The sequence below is a fragment of the Falco rusticolus genome, chromosome 7 (genome assembly GCF_015220075.1).
Source record: "Falco rusticolus isolate bFalRus1 chromosome 7, bFalRus1.pri, whole genome shotgun sequence".
Classification (NCBI taxonomy): Eukaryota; Metazoa; Chordata; class Aves; order Falconiformes; family Falconidae; genus Falco; species Falco rusticolus.
The window spans coordinates 42,946,767-42,962,766 of NC_051193.1; the positions used below are offsets into that span (position 1 = coordinate 42,946,767).

Consider the following 16,000-nt stretch of genomic DNA (forward strand, 5'->3'; position numbering starts at 1 on the left):
ACCTGTAGTTAAATTAATTTTGTTGAAATGATTGAACTCCTTCCTTTATTATTCATAGTAGCATCTTTTATTTTGAAAGAGAAATATTTTTAAGTTACGAGGTATTGGAGATATGAGCAATATGATTAGTCTATTAGAAGTGAAAGATGACATGTGTTACAGGGATCTATAAGATAAAATTGCATAGCATTTTCAGGTGCCCTGATTAACTATGACCTGTGCTCTTAAACTGCTTTTTTGACAGTTCCTTAGTTTCATTCTCAAGCTCCTAAAAACTCAGGTTCCACTACTTCTCTTAGCAAGGCTTAGGTTCCTCTGTTATTTCAAATAAGTTTTAGAATTCTTACTGCTTCACAGTGGTAAAAATAAAAAGTAATTTGTGAGCAGGACAGGGAGAGGAACTTTAGTAGTCAGTAGAAAGAGTTCAGTTTGAGAAATTAGTTCAAGCAGCTAAGTGGAGAGATTTCAAAATGAACTTAATTTATCATAGGAAATGCCTGCAGTCAGTACTGCAGTTGTTTATGCCTTATTGTATCCAGATTTGCTTTTGTATTGATATGTAAGCTCTTCCTTTGCTAGTTGCTTTCTGGGTGCATTGTTTTGTTCCTTCTTTTGTTAACAATTTTACTTCAATGTATTGTAACATACATAATTATTGTTGTCTATAGGCTGTTGATTGGTGGAGTGTTGGTGTTCTTATGTATGAATTATTAACTGGAGCATCACCATTTACAGTTGATGGAGAGAAGAATTCCCAAGCAGAGATTTCTAGGTAAGATTCAAAACAGTAAAATACATGTGCTTGCTCACAAAGTGATGCTTATGCCATAATATATGTTTTGTGAGAGTTTTAATCTAGAACTTAAGAAGAAAGTGCTACCAGGGTAACATTTTAGTTGCTCCAGTTCTGTTTAAGAGAATAACATTTAGAAGCAGATGGGTTTTATTAACCTCAGCAGGTTATTGAAGTAGTAGAACTGACATTTACAAAAGACCTGTTGTGTTTAAACTATAGTGGAACCACAGCTTTGTAGGCACTCAGCCCTGCTGCATGTATACTGTTGAAAAGGAAGTCAAATGAAAAATGAAATTATACGTAAATCAAATTATCACATTCAAAATCTTGACACACTATGAAACATATTCAGCTACAGATATTTTTGTCACCTCTTGCTACCTTACTCCATCAGAACACAGGTTTAAAGTGCCAGGATGTATCCTACTCCCACGTTTTTGTCACAGGTAATACTTACTTTATTAGTGTGTAACGTGAAATTAAGAACATGATCTTTTCTAGCCATACTTGCATATCTGAGAAAAAATGAATATGATACCTACAGAAATTAAATAACCTATGCCATTGTTATATTTTACATGTACCTTTTTCCTGATTATCAGCTTTATGTTCAGTAATCTATACACTTTAAAGGTTTGTTTTCAGCCTTGGAGCGTTTTAAAAAGAAAGCAATAAGCTTGCCCAAAAGACTTCACTGAAATCTCCCCCCAAAATGAGCATTTCCTATTACTGGATTTCTCTTGGAACAGGGAGTTGAGGGCTTAAATTTCACAAATCAGTAACCACTGTCAAAATCAGCTTGTAAATCCAGTCTGAAAACTAACAATAATCTTGCTCTTGTTGGAATGCATTACTGTGGTTCAACTTTTACCTGAAGTCACTTGGTATTTAAGGTTATAATGTGCAACAGAACATACATCAATTATTTTGACAATTTATTTTACTTCTGTTCTAAATTCAGACAATTTTTTGGAAGGTTGAGACCCGTTTATTGGTTTCTAGGTCTCTTATCAGAACAGGGAACTTAAGAGGGCTACTAGAAAAACCATACAGGGAGGGAGGGGAATCCAATAACAAAACAAAATTCAGGACTTCACCCTCCTGATGGAGTTAAAACTTCTGACATACTTAAGGTTAGGAATTTTGTTGATTACTTATGCCATGTCTGAATTCGTAATTTTGACTCCAAATTTACTAAATGGAACTGCAAAGGAGTTACAAATATTTTAGAGAGAACTTTGACTTGAATTTACATAGCTTTTCCCCCAAACTGGGAAACTTTTTAGGTAACTATTCTACAGGATTTGCCTGTCTTTTGGTAGGTCCTTCTGTGGTCTGTAGTATCTTAATCTTTCTGATAATGTAAGATTAAATTGAAAGCCGAGAAACTGCAAGGTTGCTAACATCCATCCTCTGATGGCTAATAACCTGATTTCTGATGTAAATTTAGTTGCAGGAAGTTTACTGTGTTGTTGCTCAGTATGCTTTTGGTTGGTGTTTATGCTACACACTTATGGACAGCAATCCTGTAGTCTTTCAGCTTTTATTTTAATAAATTTAGAAGGTAAATTCTTACAGTTTCCTTAAATAAAGTTTTTTCACAATCTTCCTGTTTCCTGAAAAAGCCTTTTCTTAAATCAGTTTGTGGTGCTATTTCTTACATATGGACAATTTATTCCTGTTGATGTTTCAAGAGGATCTTGTTAAATTGAAGTAATAATTCACCATCTGAACAAAAAGATATTAATTCCTTTTTACTTGGGTTTTTCTTGTTGATGCCAATGGTGGACTGATAGAAAAAGAGAAGGAACTAGATCTATCACTTCCAACTGATAAGCCCCTAGTTTATAGCTGAAACCTCATTAGTCCCAACTATATGACTGCATTTCAGACTTTATTTCATCTGTCCTGTTACTTCAGTACTTGTAAGACCCGTGGTTTCTGAATCCTTTCCATTGATAGCAATTTCTGTGCTGGATGATATCAGTTTTTTGTGTTTGCAGTTTTTTATGTAATGAATGTTACGTTCCTTTTAAGAGTGTGGCTGAGCATATGAGAACATTGCTGTTTTCTCTGTCCTGGCTGCTGCACTGAGTCACGTGGAACTTTCTGGGGAGTGATGGTTGCTGTGTGCCTTGGGGAGCAATGGGAGCGTGTTTGGGGCTTTCCTTGAGGGTGGGATAGAGCAGGCAGAACAGATGTTAGGTATCAGCAGGCCCTCATGCTCCTGCAGCCCAGGCAGAGGGCTAGAGGAGTAGGAAGCAGAAGTACATCTCGGAGAAGATGGAGAAACCCACCTTTTTTTAAGGATTGAAGGGGTCTGTGTTTACTGCAAATTGGGAAGCTGTTGAGTTACTCGCTTGAGAGCATGCCTGAAAGAAATGATCCACCTTTCCTGACATGCATGATTGATATATTTAGAAGATACTGTTACCATATTCATGGCTTTTCAGAAATGCCCTCCATGTGTTTATCTCTAGCATGAGAACACAGAGCTCTTTCAAGAAGCAACAGTGGAATTTCCAGTACCTGTTTTTATCCTAAGCCTGTCTGGCCTAGAAGCTATGATCTTTATTTCCCTTTTTTCTTTGATAATTTTGTCACTGAGGATACATTTACAATATATACTTAATGCCCTTTTTTTGTTGTTGTTAATTCTTTCAATGCTGTCTGCAGCCTTTTCTATAAAGTCTTCTGTTGAATTGAGGTGCAGACTCTATAGATATGTCACACCTATAATTAAATAGGTTCCAGATTCTCTCCGTGACTATCTTTGTTTTCAGGGCTTGCTACTGAGTAAGAGAAAACTCAATTCTCTAAGTCCGCTGCAACTGGCAAATTAAAAGTCTGTTTAGGTTAGGGAATATAATTTCTATTTAAAATAACTTTGCCATCAAGAAAGAAGTTTATACCAACTGGTATCTCTGTGCCAGCACTAGTAATTTCATTACCATTGGCAATTGTAGAATTTCATGAAGTTGTTGGCAATTCAGTTTTTCATCAATTTAGAGAGGAAACTAGAAAGATCAGTTTCCATCGCCTTTGATTTTTTTGAATTTAAGGAAAAAAAGTAGTCTTCTAAATGAATCCAGGTCCTCCTTTTATTTTACCTAGGTGGGAAATATTCTTAGGTATTTTTAGATATTGTGCCACACAAGGAAATAAATACATGCTGTTAAATTAGAGTACAAAGTTTTGTTCTGAAATATCTCTGTAATGTACAGTTCAGTTCTGTCAGAAATAGTTACTTTGTGGTTTGTATCTTTTTTTTATGAGACATTACGTTCAGTTCTTTTATGATAACCTTTTTGACAACACTCTGGACTTCTCTTTCATGGCAAGTGCATACTTAAATTTCCCTTATGTCTCTGTCTCTGAAGACCATTGTTCACGTGCTTGTTGTTACAGGTTATTAACATGGGTAAAAAGGAGGCACAGAACTATTCAAGTATCTCTCCTTTTCTAGTATGCCCTCTCTCCTTTCTTCTCCTTTCCCCCCAAATCTTCCTTTCATTTTTGAGATTTCTGGAATTCCATTGTTGCAGAGCTGTGGATGGGACCCGTCCTGCAAAAGCATAGGGAAGGGCTGGGTTTGATTACAAACCCAGTATTTTCAGTTTGACCATGAGTGATTTGTAGGGCCAACTTGAAAGACAGAGAGATCCATTTTAGGGTGTTGACTTTTGAGGGGTCTTATCATAGATACAGGGATTTAAAATGAGCCTGAAGTTTTCAGAGTAGTATTTTGCTGCTGTGCAGCAGCTTAGAAAATTACCAGCTTTGGGGTTATGAATAGATAGATATCTATCTATCTTCCATTTTCATAGGTATATACATCTATAATATAATCTGTAGAAGCATATGATGCCATATTAGCATACTAATGCTAATAGCAGCCTATGTCCTTTATTTGACATGGTTGGTTAGTCTTTAGTTAAACTTCATGGAGGGTGGCTGAAATTTTACCATTCGTCATTAGATGCTATGAAGATACTTGCAATTCTGCAGGAAACATTTCCTTGATAAAACGGTTGGGAAGATGCATAGCAGGTGTATGCTGGGATTCCCTTCTTTATTCTTTTTCTGTTAAGACTTCAGCGATTGCTAGATGTTTTAAAGGTCAGAGCAGTCATTAAATCCAACTTGTAATTTGCATGCTGTCTTCTGGAACTTTTTCTTGAAGCCTGTAGCTGTCTACCTAGAATGTACAGCATTTATGTGCTTAGATGGGAGTCCAAAGTCCAAGAACTGATAGACAATAATGTAATGATGCTTTTCTAACAGATAGCAATGAGTCAGGAAATCTCTGACACATGAAGGAAACAATTTGATGCAAAAGTTAATGTGAACCACATTGCATCAGTGACTCTGCCTACAAATCAGTCTAACCTTTCAGTAAAGTGGATGGTTTCAAGAAAGTCATAAGTATGGCATCAAAGTCTCTGACTTGCCTAGAACTAGAACTGCTCAAAGCTGGAACAAAAGAATTGGGCATTAGTAGTTCTGGGATGGCAGGCCATTCAGAAGAGTCATTCTGGAATGTGAAGGTGAAAACTCTGGAAGCTTGTCCCTCTGCCTTTTAACAAGGTTACAGCTTGGCATTGCTTTCTCTTACTCCTTGAACATCAGGATGGATATGTATCTTTTTGGTGGTGCTTATAATACAGTTCTGAGGGCACTGATAATAATAGACTATAGTAACAGTTCTAGCATAAACAATGTTTCTGTTGGTCTGCTATGGTGATCCTTTCAATTTTTCATGATCTGATTGTGTCTTTTACCTGGTGGAAGCAAAAAAAGCTTCAGGTTCTGTACTTTTGAGGTTTTATGACCAAGCAAGAAGCAATAGGACAAGAGGAAATTGCACCTTGCACCAAGGGAGGTTTAGATTGGATATTAGGAAAAATTTCTTCAGTGAAAGGCTTGTCAAGCATTGGAACAGGCTGCCCAGGGAAATGGTGGAATCACCATGCCTGGAGGCATTTAAAAGATGTGTAGATGTGGCACATAGGGACGTGTTTAGTGGTGGACTTGGCAGTGCTAGGTTACTGGTCCGAAGACCCATGATCTTAAGGGTCTTTTCCAACCTAAATGATTATAATCATAGCTAAATCACATAGCTAAATACCACTTTATTGTTAGTTCTGCCTATGAAAAGAAATAATTTGAAACTGTAATCTTGTCAAAAGGCAGGAATTACTGATGTTGCTGCCACAGAAGTTTTCCATTAGGCAAAATACAGTTTTATACCAAACTTGTATTGGCAAAATATGTATGCTAATTTTTTATGTATGCTAATTATGTTTGTTCTCTTTGTTACCCATGTTACTGATCATCCCAATACAGCATTTTTTTTCAAAGACATTTTCAAGTTTTTATCTGACTTGGCTGTCTGTAATTTCTGATATTTTTCAGACAGGAAAATGCTCTGGAATTTCCATTTTGGGTTCTAAGGACATCCCAGAGTCTTAATCCCATTGCTTTAGAAATTAACTTTAAAAAAAAACAAAACCCTGACTTAGGGTTCCCCTTCTGAGAGCCCAGACAGAACTAGTCTCTTTCCAGGACCTTTATTATATACCTTTCTGAAAGGTTGATAAATAAATTTCCTTGGACTCCTCTAACTGAAGTGATTTTCAAGCTAAGGAGATATTGTAGATTTTGTTGGCCTTCCTGTAAATCAAATAATTTTGCTATCAAGATGTCCTGCCTTCTGTCTTAGAACAGGAAGGTTTTCTTACTTCCTTACTCACTTCCTCTTTCTGAAACTGGATGCTTTCTGCAGAGGCTGAATCTTTACTTCTCCACCAGTCCTACAGTGTAAGAATCCTCTTGTTTAGTGATGTTGAAATTTGGTTTTAACGTCCCTAATTAAGAAATCATTCAGCAATATTGTGCTTTCTTGTCCTTTTCTGTAAAGTGAAGTATGTCCAAAAGTTGGAGGCAAGGCTTGATTGCTGTTACTAGCAGAGTGGCTGTGATTAAGACCTTTATTGGCAGACCATCCTTAAATCATTTAAAGATACAATCCATCTTAAAGCTCAGACTGTATTTTCTGAACTCATTTCAGTGTTAGTTAAACCAAGAGGTTAGATTGCTTTCTCTCTTTGTTTGCTTGAAATTGGATACTATGTCAGTAGAAACAAGTCCTGGGGTAAGTGCGTATTGAACTTGGTTTTGTCATTCCACACTGACAGGACAAGATTATTTAGGAAAAAATCAGTTTGCATCTATTTTTGGTCTAATCCCAGAAGTTACGTATTTCGAGATAAAAAAATTTCCCATGGGATAGCTGACTCTAAGGATATGTCATGCAGTAACTTTAAACAAAATTTAGAAATGGCCTGCAGTGCTCAACTTTCATGTCTCCCTCTGATAAAAGTTTAACAAATGAGATTTCAGTGCTGCCACAACCTCATATAATTTCAGCCTCATGGTCTCTTGTAGAGTCAAAATCTTTCAGTCTGTGTTTAGTGGAGGTGCTCTTAAGTCCTCCTTCTATGTATCGTGCTTCCTGAAGTCACCACAGTGAGAGTAGCCTGTACATGTATAGACACTAAGCTGAACATGAGCCAGCAGAGCGCTTCTGTGGCAGAGGCAGCAAGTGGCATCCTAGGCTGCATTAGACAAAGTATCAGCAGGTTGAAGGAGGTGATCCTTACTTTCTACTCAGCAATGGTGATGCCACAACGGAGTGCTGGGTCCAGTTCTGATCTCCTCAGTAGAAGAGAGATGTGGACATACTGGAGAGGGCATACAGCAAAGGGCTACTAAGAAGATTAAGGTACTGAAAGATACGAGGAAAGGCTGAGAGACATGGGACTCTTCCACCTGGAGAAGGGAAGGCTCGGGGATCTCATCAATGTATGTAAACGCCTGAAGGCACAGTGCAAAGAAGAGGGAGCCAGGCTCTTTAACTGGCACAGAACGAAACGGAGGAGGTTCCCTCTGAACATCAGGAAACACTTTTTTACTGTGAAGGTGACTGAACGCTAGCATAGGCTACTCGGGGAGGTGGAAGAGTCTCCAACCTTGGAGATATTCAAAAGGCTTCTGGACATGGTTGTGGGCAACTGGCTCTAGGTGACTATGTTTCAGCAGGGGGCTGGACCAGATGACTTCCAGAGGTCCCTTCCAAACTCAACCATTATGTGATTCTTTATACTAAAGGGTTTTGTGTATGTATTTTTTTAAACCTCTTGACACGTTTTTGGTGTGTGTTGTCTGTGTGTGCATTCTCAATTTTCCTTCAGAGTCCTTAGCTTCAATGTCTACATTTGGAGTATCTGAAGGAAAAAATGACTTTCACTTTATATAAAACTGTGGGAGCTACACATGTAAAAGACAGATATTGAAATGTGTTTCCACTTAGGCTTTCAAGATTTTGAACTTCCACTAGCATTATTTGGTGGCTCCTAGTTCTTGAATCGAAAGAGTCAGAGGTCCCTATCCACTTTATCTTTAGCAATCATTAATTTGGGCGGAACACTGTGCCCAGTTGCCTTAAGCCCCCTTTTCACTACGCTAGATAGTCCTAGTCTTTTTTGTAGTTTTTCATATTAAATGCATTCTGCATTTCTAGTTCATCTTGCTACAAAAGTTACAGTGTCTCCTTTTGAGAGCAGGGCATGAGCACTGAACACAATATACAAGGTGCAGGCAAACCTCAAATGGACCATGTGGGTTTTTTCTCTTTATTTTCCGATAATTTTTAACTTTGGAATTGTTTTTGGTTTTTTTTGACAAAGTTGATGTCTTTGTGGAGCTGTCTGGTATAGTAAACTCAGTATGTATGAAGTGAGGATTGTTTTTCTTTTGTGGATTAAGTTACATAATTTATCTCCTATAAATGTCACGTTTCATGTCTGTTTCCTCAAACCTTTATTTATTAAAACAAAAACAAAGAAAAAAAAGTTGGTTTCACATTTTTCATCCTCCTGTCTTTAGCGGGTACAATAGAAGTTTAAGTGAAATGTTAAATGCTACCATTAGTATGGTAACTCTTTGTTTTAAATTCAACACATTAAGTTATTACTAAATTTTGTTCATTTTACAGGAGAATATTAAAAAGTGAGCCACCTTATCCACAAGAAATGAGTGCACTGTCTAAGGATATAATTCAGCGTCTTTTGATGAAAGACCCCAAGAAGAGGCTAGGTTGTGGTCCCACTGATGCTGATGAAATCAAACAGCATCCCTTTTTCCAGGTAAAACAAACAATAAAATTCCTCTGATACCACTTCCTCTGTGTTAGTGCCTTTGTAATCCAAGTCTAAAGAAATTCTGTTGGTTTGTTAACAGAATAGCTTAGAGGCTTGTTAATTGCATTAATAATTTCATTGAAATTGCTGAAAATACTCACATGCTTATATGTATATGGATTTTGTGTGTACATTACAGGAAGGGCATGGGAGATAATTAATGTATTCTGTTTCTAACAGTTACTGGAAGCAGCTAAAAGACACTACATAAACCAGAAGGTTTAGGTGGAAAACACTTAAATTGTATGTTGATGGGCTTTTTTGAAAAGACAGTTTGCTACTGTCATTACCAATTTTCAAATTTTACTATTAAAATTCACCTTTAGTGATAAATGCTTCTTCTGTATTTACCTTTGCCTAATGAAATCTTTAGTCTTGTTTAGTAGATTTTAATTCTGTTCACATTTCAGTATATTACCATTTAGTTTCAAAAAATTACAAAGATCGGATTTGCATACATTTGTACTGTTCCATCCATTGAGGTTGAAATTGTTTGTGTGCTTTCTTTGAAAAAACTTAAGTGTGTATTGCTGGTGCTTCTGAAGTTAAATGCATTTTTTATATAACATTTAATATATATTTATATAATTTTAAATTAAATTTGTATAATCCATATATTTTATATTTCTATAAAATCATAGATTTATATAGAGAACTTTTATAATAAATATATTTTCTGTGTGAGATTAATTTAAAATATAATTTATAACAGATTATATACATATATAAATTTCAAGTTGGTAGTATAAACTAAACGTTACAAATATTTTCAATGTAATTGTTGTAACATTCAGCATGGGCAATATCTTGGCTTTTTAACTCCTGAATTTCTTCTTCTTATAAGAGAGTCTGACAAAGTAGACTTAAACCTCCTCATACACTTTCTAATCTTGACTTAATTTCGAGTTTCACTCCTTTACAGTAATAAGGCCCTTTTCTCATAACTGCTCTATCTACGCATCATACTTCTAGCCATACATTTAAGAAAGAATCCAGAGGGTGTTATGCTCTCAGGGCTCTGGAAGCTGAGATTAGTAATTAGGCATATAAATCAGCTATGAAAAGCTGAAGATACTGCATGCATGCACTATGGCTTACAAAAATATAGATGATGTTTCCTCTGAAACAGAGGAAAAAAATTAAGGGCTGTCATGCTAATTGTTTAATTTACCTCCACTGTTAAGTTTCTTTGTGTTTAATTGGGTTCTGTCAACTTACAAATAAGTATGATACTTCTTGCCTTTACCTAAGCAAACGAATAGGGCACAATTTTAGTGCTTTTCATCTGCCCATGGAAAAAAGCAAATGGAGTCAGGAGATTTGTTTCTGGACAAGTCTCCCTTTGCAGTATGTGTTTCTGTTAAATTTTCATTTGAATCAAATTTATTTTCCTGTTTTTGGTTTAGAATATAAATTGGGATGATTTAGCTGCAAAAAAAGTATCAGCTCCTTTTAAACCAGTAATCAGAGATGAGTTGGATGTCAGTAATTTTGCAGAAGAGTTTACAGAAATGGATCCGACATATTCTCCTGCAGCAACCCCGCAGACTTCAGAAAGAATATTTCAGGTATTTTAAGATCTCAGATTGATTTTTAAAAAATCATTTATTGAACAATTCCACGTGTTTAGCTAGCTTTTTTTCTTCCTGCCTTCTAAATTATTGGGAACGAACTATGTAATTCCCATCCCAGTTCCCAGGGCTGTTTGTTTAGGAATTGCAAATTGAGAAAGGTGGAAACAATCCTACCACATGCATAAAATGTCTCCATTCCCAGCTGAATGTCCTACCTGCTTTATTGATTCTTCACATCTTGTGAGTCTTGTCACCTTGACTCCATCAGCCTAGGCTACCACCTTTGACAACAGCAATGTAGTTTGCTGGTGTCCACATTATGATCTAGTTGAGGTATTCATCTGGGAAGTGGGAGCTAACTGCAGAGTTGAAAGTAGGTCTTCCATGTTGTGTAGGAGTGCTCTAATTACTAGACTACTCTATACAAATCAGTAGCAAATCTTTCCTTATCTTCTTCTTCATGGTATTAAAGAATGATCCCTTCTTGCACTGCACAGTCTGGATGTCAAATGGGCAGAAACAGCTCACGCGCAGCCAGCTTGGTACCAAAGCTGCAGAGGTGAACGGCAGTTCACATGGCGTTCTCTCCTCCCCCTCTTTGTGCTTTGTTGTTTTTTTATTGCCTGTTTTTGAGCACCTTAGCATACAGGAATATAGCAGCGTATTTTAGAAGTTGTTAGATTTATAGTGACTGTAGCAAGCGATTTATGCATGTTATAATATGATCTGATTCATCCTGCAGTGGTAGTCACAGCTGTTCTTGTTACAATACTCAAACTCGGTGCATCATTAATATGAAGCTTATTTTGTTTTGCCGTTTAAAATGATTTGATGCTTACATCACAACATAAAAAATATTTCATGCTTTAACTAAAAGATGTTCTGAGAAGCTAGCTAGTTTGAAGTATGAGCCTTTATCACTATTGCAAAACAATTGAAGCTGAGCCAGAGTTTTAGCATTATTTACCAGAATTTTTTGTTTTATCTATAATATGGAGAATCATATAACTAATTCCAGGAAGATACCTGTTCGCATTGAACAGAGTAATATGTACCTATCAATGAGCCAGTTACCATTTCTGTGTTATGTTGAGAAAATTCTGATCTCTGATTTTTTTTTTTTCTGAAACTTCTTATGTTGTGTATGGTAACTTGTGTGTGACAATTTTAAGCCATGCCCTTTTCTGATGTCTTAATTTCATAGGGATATTCTTTCGTTGCACCTTCTATTTTATTTAAACGCAATGCAGCTACAGTAGATCCTCTTCAGTTTTATATGGGGGATGAGCGGCCTGGAACTACAACTATTGCCAGAAGTGCTATGATGAAGGTAATAATAATATCAAGTGCTGAATTAGTTTAGTTAACTTGGAACTGCATATAACTTTCAAAACAACAATCACAGGCTAGGCTACAGTTACAAAATAGTCATTAATCATTTATCTCTTCTCTGTCGTGGCTCCTCAGATGATCCAAGCATATAATTTGCATGTGGTACTATTTAGAAGTGGTTGAAGTTTAATCTGAAAAATGAGATGGTTGTCTATTTTTCCAGAAGACTGAAGTGTAATAGTAATTTGACTCCTCCTATGATGTATTTGCCCAAAAGTATGTATAGTTGTGTGAAGCCTTTTAAGAACACATGCTATTGTGATGTCTTCAAATGAGCACATAGTTTTGTGGATAAATGTATGTAGAGCCATCTCTGATCCTGTTTGTCTGAATATTTTGTATCTTAAGCTATTGTAGTAGTAATTATTTATTTAGTGATTATGTTTGTTTAATGTAACATAAGATCTACTCTTTGATAGAATAAAGTTTATGCATTTTATTAAATAGAAGTTAAGATTTTATTTTATCAAAAAGAGAGCTCTTTTACAATTTTAAATATAGATGAAAAATTCTCACAAAACTTTACTCTTTGTCTTTGACTGTGTATACTAAAAGTATTCTGCAGAACTAAATACAGACAGTTTCCTAACAGGACTCTCCATTTTATCATCATTATGAACTGGATCTGAAAGAGAAACCATTGGGAGAAGGAAGTTTTTCCATTTGTCGAAAATGCTTACACAAGAAAACTAGCCAAGAGTATGCAGTAAAAATTATTAGCAAAAGGTATAAATATTCTATAAGACAATAAAAATATTTTCTTTGCTTACTGTCACCCATGGATTAGAATAATGTTCGCTACATTTTTGGAAGTGGAAAAATAACTTTAAAATTATTTCCTATTTGAAGAATCTACAGAAACTTGTAGTAACCTTATGACCTTTAAAAGATTCCGAGAGACTTTGAAACAGAATATTATTATTGTTGGGGAGGACACAAGAAGAAACCTAAAGCAGACTTTCCTGGTTCCTAGTTGTATTCTACCCTAATTTCCCCTGATTTTGCTTGTAACCAGAGTAAAGTGTAAGTAAGGTCTATCTTCAGACCTAAGTGAAGTGGATGTACACTTAGGCTAGCTCCCTTTCCTAAGCAGCCCAACTGATTGCCTAGAAGGATCTGTAGTGTGGGTTGCCTTAGATCTAATTAATTGTGTGTGTGTGCGCAAAATGGAATTAATTATGGAGTTGTAAGTGGCATATTGTTTCCTGGGTGTTCTGAAGAGAACACCACAATGGAGGCAGCTGACTTGTTTTGTATATGAAGACTGTCAGGTCCTCTGGCAGAACAGATACCACTGCCAGTTTCTGCCTGGAGAAAAATAGAGAGAAGGGATTCTTTGAGGGGTGGGTGGATTTTTACCTTCATTTTGCAGTGTTCATTAATATGTATGTCCCTAGTGTGTTGCAGAATGCTGGCAGGAAAGGGAAAGAAAAGTGTAAATGTTCTGCTATCAGAATGATAGTTCACAGTGATCTCTTCTCCAAGACGTTTGGCTGTACCTCTGCTTTTCCAGACTGTAGAAGTAACTGTCCACCATACTTAAGTGTTTCATCACATGCTTTTTGGATAAGCTAAGTTCAAGAATAAGACACCTAAATATAGGTGTCTGAGTTTTCCAAGGTCTGCTATGATTAATAGCACCTACTCAAAACTATTAGTGGAGCCTATAGAGAGGCCTGAATGGCCAGGCACTAGCAGTGGGATTCAGTAACTTAAACATAGGCATCTACGTAGTGCCATTTTAGCATCTGTTGGTGTCCTCTCTGTCCTCCAGTTTCCATCAGTCTTGTGACTGCTACCTTTATGTAGATGTCTTCATGGCTGATGTCTTCCAGGCTCTCCTATGCTTAGGCCACTGAATCCTTCTCTAGGTATGTATTTTACAGTGAACTAGTTCACCCTGTAAGATTTATTAACTAGAATTTCACTTGTTATAGTGAGACCTTAGACAAATAGTGTGCAGTAGATACCTACATGGAGTATTTTAACCTGGAAATCTCTGCCTTGTGTTTACATTCATATTTTTTTTCATGGTGCATGCAGAGCTGAAGATCAGTATTCCCATCTCATCTTAAGCTGATGGATTTTTTTGTTTGTTTGTTTCTGGATCATTCAGCAAACTAGTATTGACTTTTCCCATAGAATTAAATTTACAGGAATTACGTCCCTACATGTAATTATTCATAGGTTCCTTTGTTCTTTTTCTTCATCTTGGTGGACCAGGCTAAATGAAGGTAAGAAGTGGTCTGTGTACAGAGATTATTTTTTTTAGGATTGCAGGTTGTCAGCAGACTCAGAGCATGTTTATGTAGTACTTAGAGATAGCAGTAAACCCACACTCTGAATGGTTGGACACAAACCAGCCTTGAATAAAACACTGTTAAAACTGTAAATAATACTGCTCTGAGGACCACACTCATAAAAGGAAAAGTGTAATAGGTTTCTAGTAACTTCTTTGCCTCAAAGTCAGGAAGTCCTTCACTCTTATCCATCAAAGGTGCCAGAAAAGCGAATCCTACATCTAGGCAAACGTTTTCATGATAATTATGGTAAAAGCTCAGATCAAGAATTCCTCTGTGGTCTTGCTTTGCTAGTAGTGCTGGACCTGCCTCCATCCAACAATCTGAGATTTATCTATGTGTCTGAAGGCCAGGGAAACAGTGGGGTCCTGTAAAGTTACTGTTTTAGAGCTTCCCAGTTGCTTTTCATGATACTGTCTGTTTAAAATCTGAGATGGTAATTGTTTACAGAGGGGAAATACTCAGAATAAGTGCACACACAAATTTCAAAGGTTTATGTTCATGATCCTGATCCTTGTTCATCTGTTGCCTAGGTTCACCTTCTGATAGTAGTTTAGGGGGGAAAGACTATCCAAGTCAGATTTTTTTAATTTCTTGAGGACCTGAAATCACTTTCAGTGTAAACGATACATTGGCAGAGATGCAGGTGGGACAGCTTAGTTACCCTTTGATTATATGAAGCATGCAGAAAACCAGAATTCTCTTACAGAAAAATCTGGTCCTGGTCCTAATGGGGGGTGAATTAAGAATACATGTGGTGAGAGAACTTCTGTCTGTGTTATCCATAAGGCCATTCTCTGAATTGGTACAGGATTATCCTTTCTTAGAGAGAGTTTTGGCAAAAATTTTCAGGCATTATTTGCCCAAAATAGATCATCATATGTATTTTATAGAAAAGAAAACATACTGCTCTTTTCCCATTCACGGAGTTTTTATAATGTTCACCATGTTTACTTTTTTGGCTATAGATTTCAGTTCTCAAAAGAGAATTTGTGTGATTATTTTTGCTACAGAGCTAGTCTCTTCTTATCTCTTCTATTTCAGATTTTTACAGTGGCCTATTCAGGGGTTCATTTTTATAACACATGTCATATATAGATGATGTTACTTTTTTTTTTTTCTCTAGTAGGGACTCATAGTTTCCATACACTTTTGGAAGTACTTATCTCCTATAAGAATGGAAAAGGATTGGGCCAATAATTTGACTTTTAAAGAAAGCTGAGCTAACCAATATCTGTAGGAACAGAGGTGAAGTCAAATTGCCCTGGACTAAGGGAAAGGTTTAATTTAGATAGAAACTATTCTATAATGTAATTTCAGCTTTTGCTGTAGCAAGTTGCAGTTGCATCAAAAACATTGTTTGATTTGGGTGTGGTTTTTAATTGTCCTGACTTGCAGGGTTTTGTGGAGAGTTTTGTTCAGCTTTGAATATGCTTTTAATTGTATTTAGAAGGTTGTAATATTAAACAAATCTGGATTGCAAGCAATTAAAAAAGACAGGTGTAACACTTTGAATGTGCAGTTTGCTCAGTAAAATTGGTACCAAATGACTGCTTAATTTTTCCAGAATGGAAGCCAACACCCAGAGGGAAATAACAGCTCTGAAACTCTGCGAAGGACACCCGAATGTAGTGAAGTTACATGAAGTTTATCATGACCAGGTATTTTGAAGAAACT

General features: G+C 36.4%; 1 protein-coding gene across 6 annotated transcripts in view; it reads left to right on the forward strand.

The window, feature by feature from the left end:
* The window catches only part of RPS6KA5 (ribosomal protein S6 kinase A5), an 81,760-nt gene that overhangs the window by 51,840 nt on the left and 13,920 nt on the right, over positions 1-16,000 (forward strand). For all 6 annotated transcript variants that reach the window (XM_037393834.1, XM_037393839.1, XM_037393836.1 and 3 more), the window contains 6 exons: positions 669-772; positions 8,853-9,003; positions 10,464-10,625; positions 11,836-11,961; positions 12,616-12,749; positions 15,891-15,984. In XM_037393834.1, the coding sequence (XP_037249731.1) occupies positions 669-772; positions 8,853-9,003; positions 10,464-10,625; positions 11,836-11,961; positions 12,616-12,749; positions 15,891-15,984 (771 nt within the window). The remainder of the gene's footprint in view (positions 1-668; positions 773-8,852; positions 9,004-10,463; positions 10,626-11,835; positions 11,962-12,615; positions 12,750-15,890; positions 15,985-16,000) is intronic.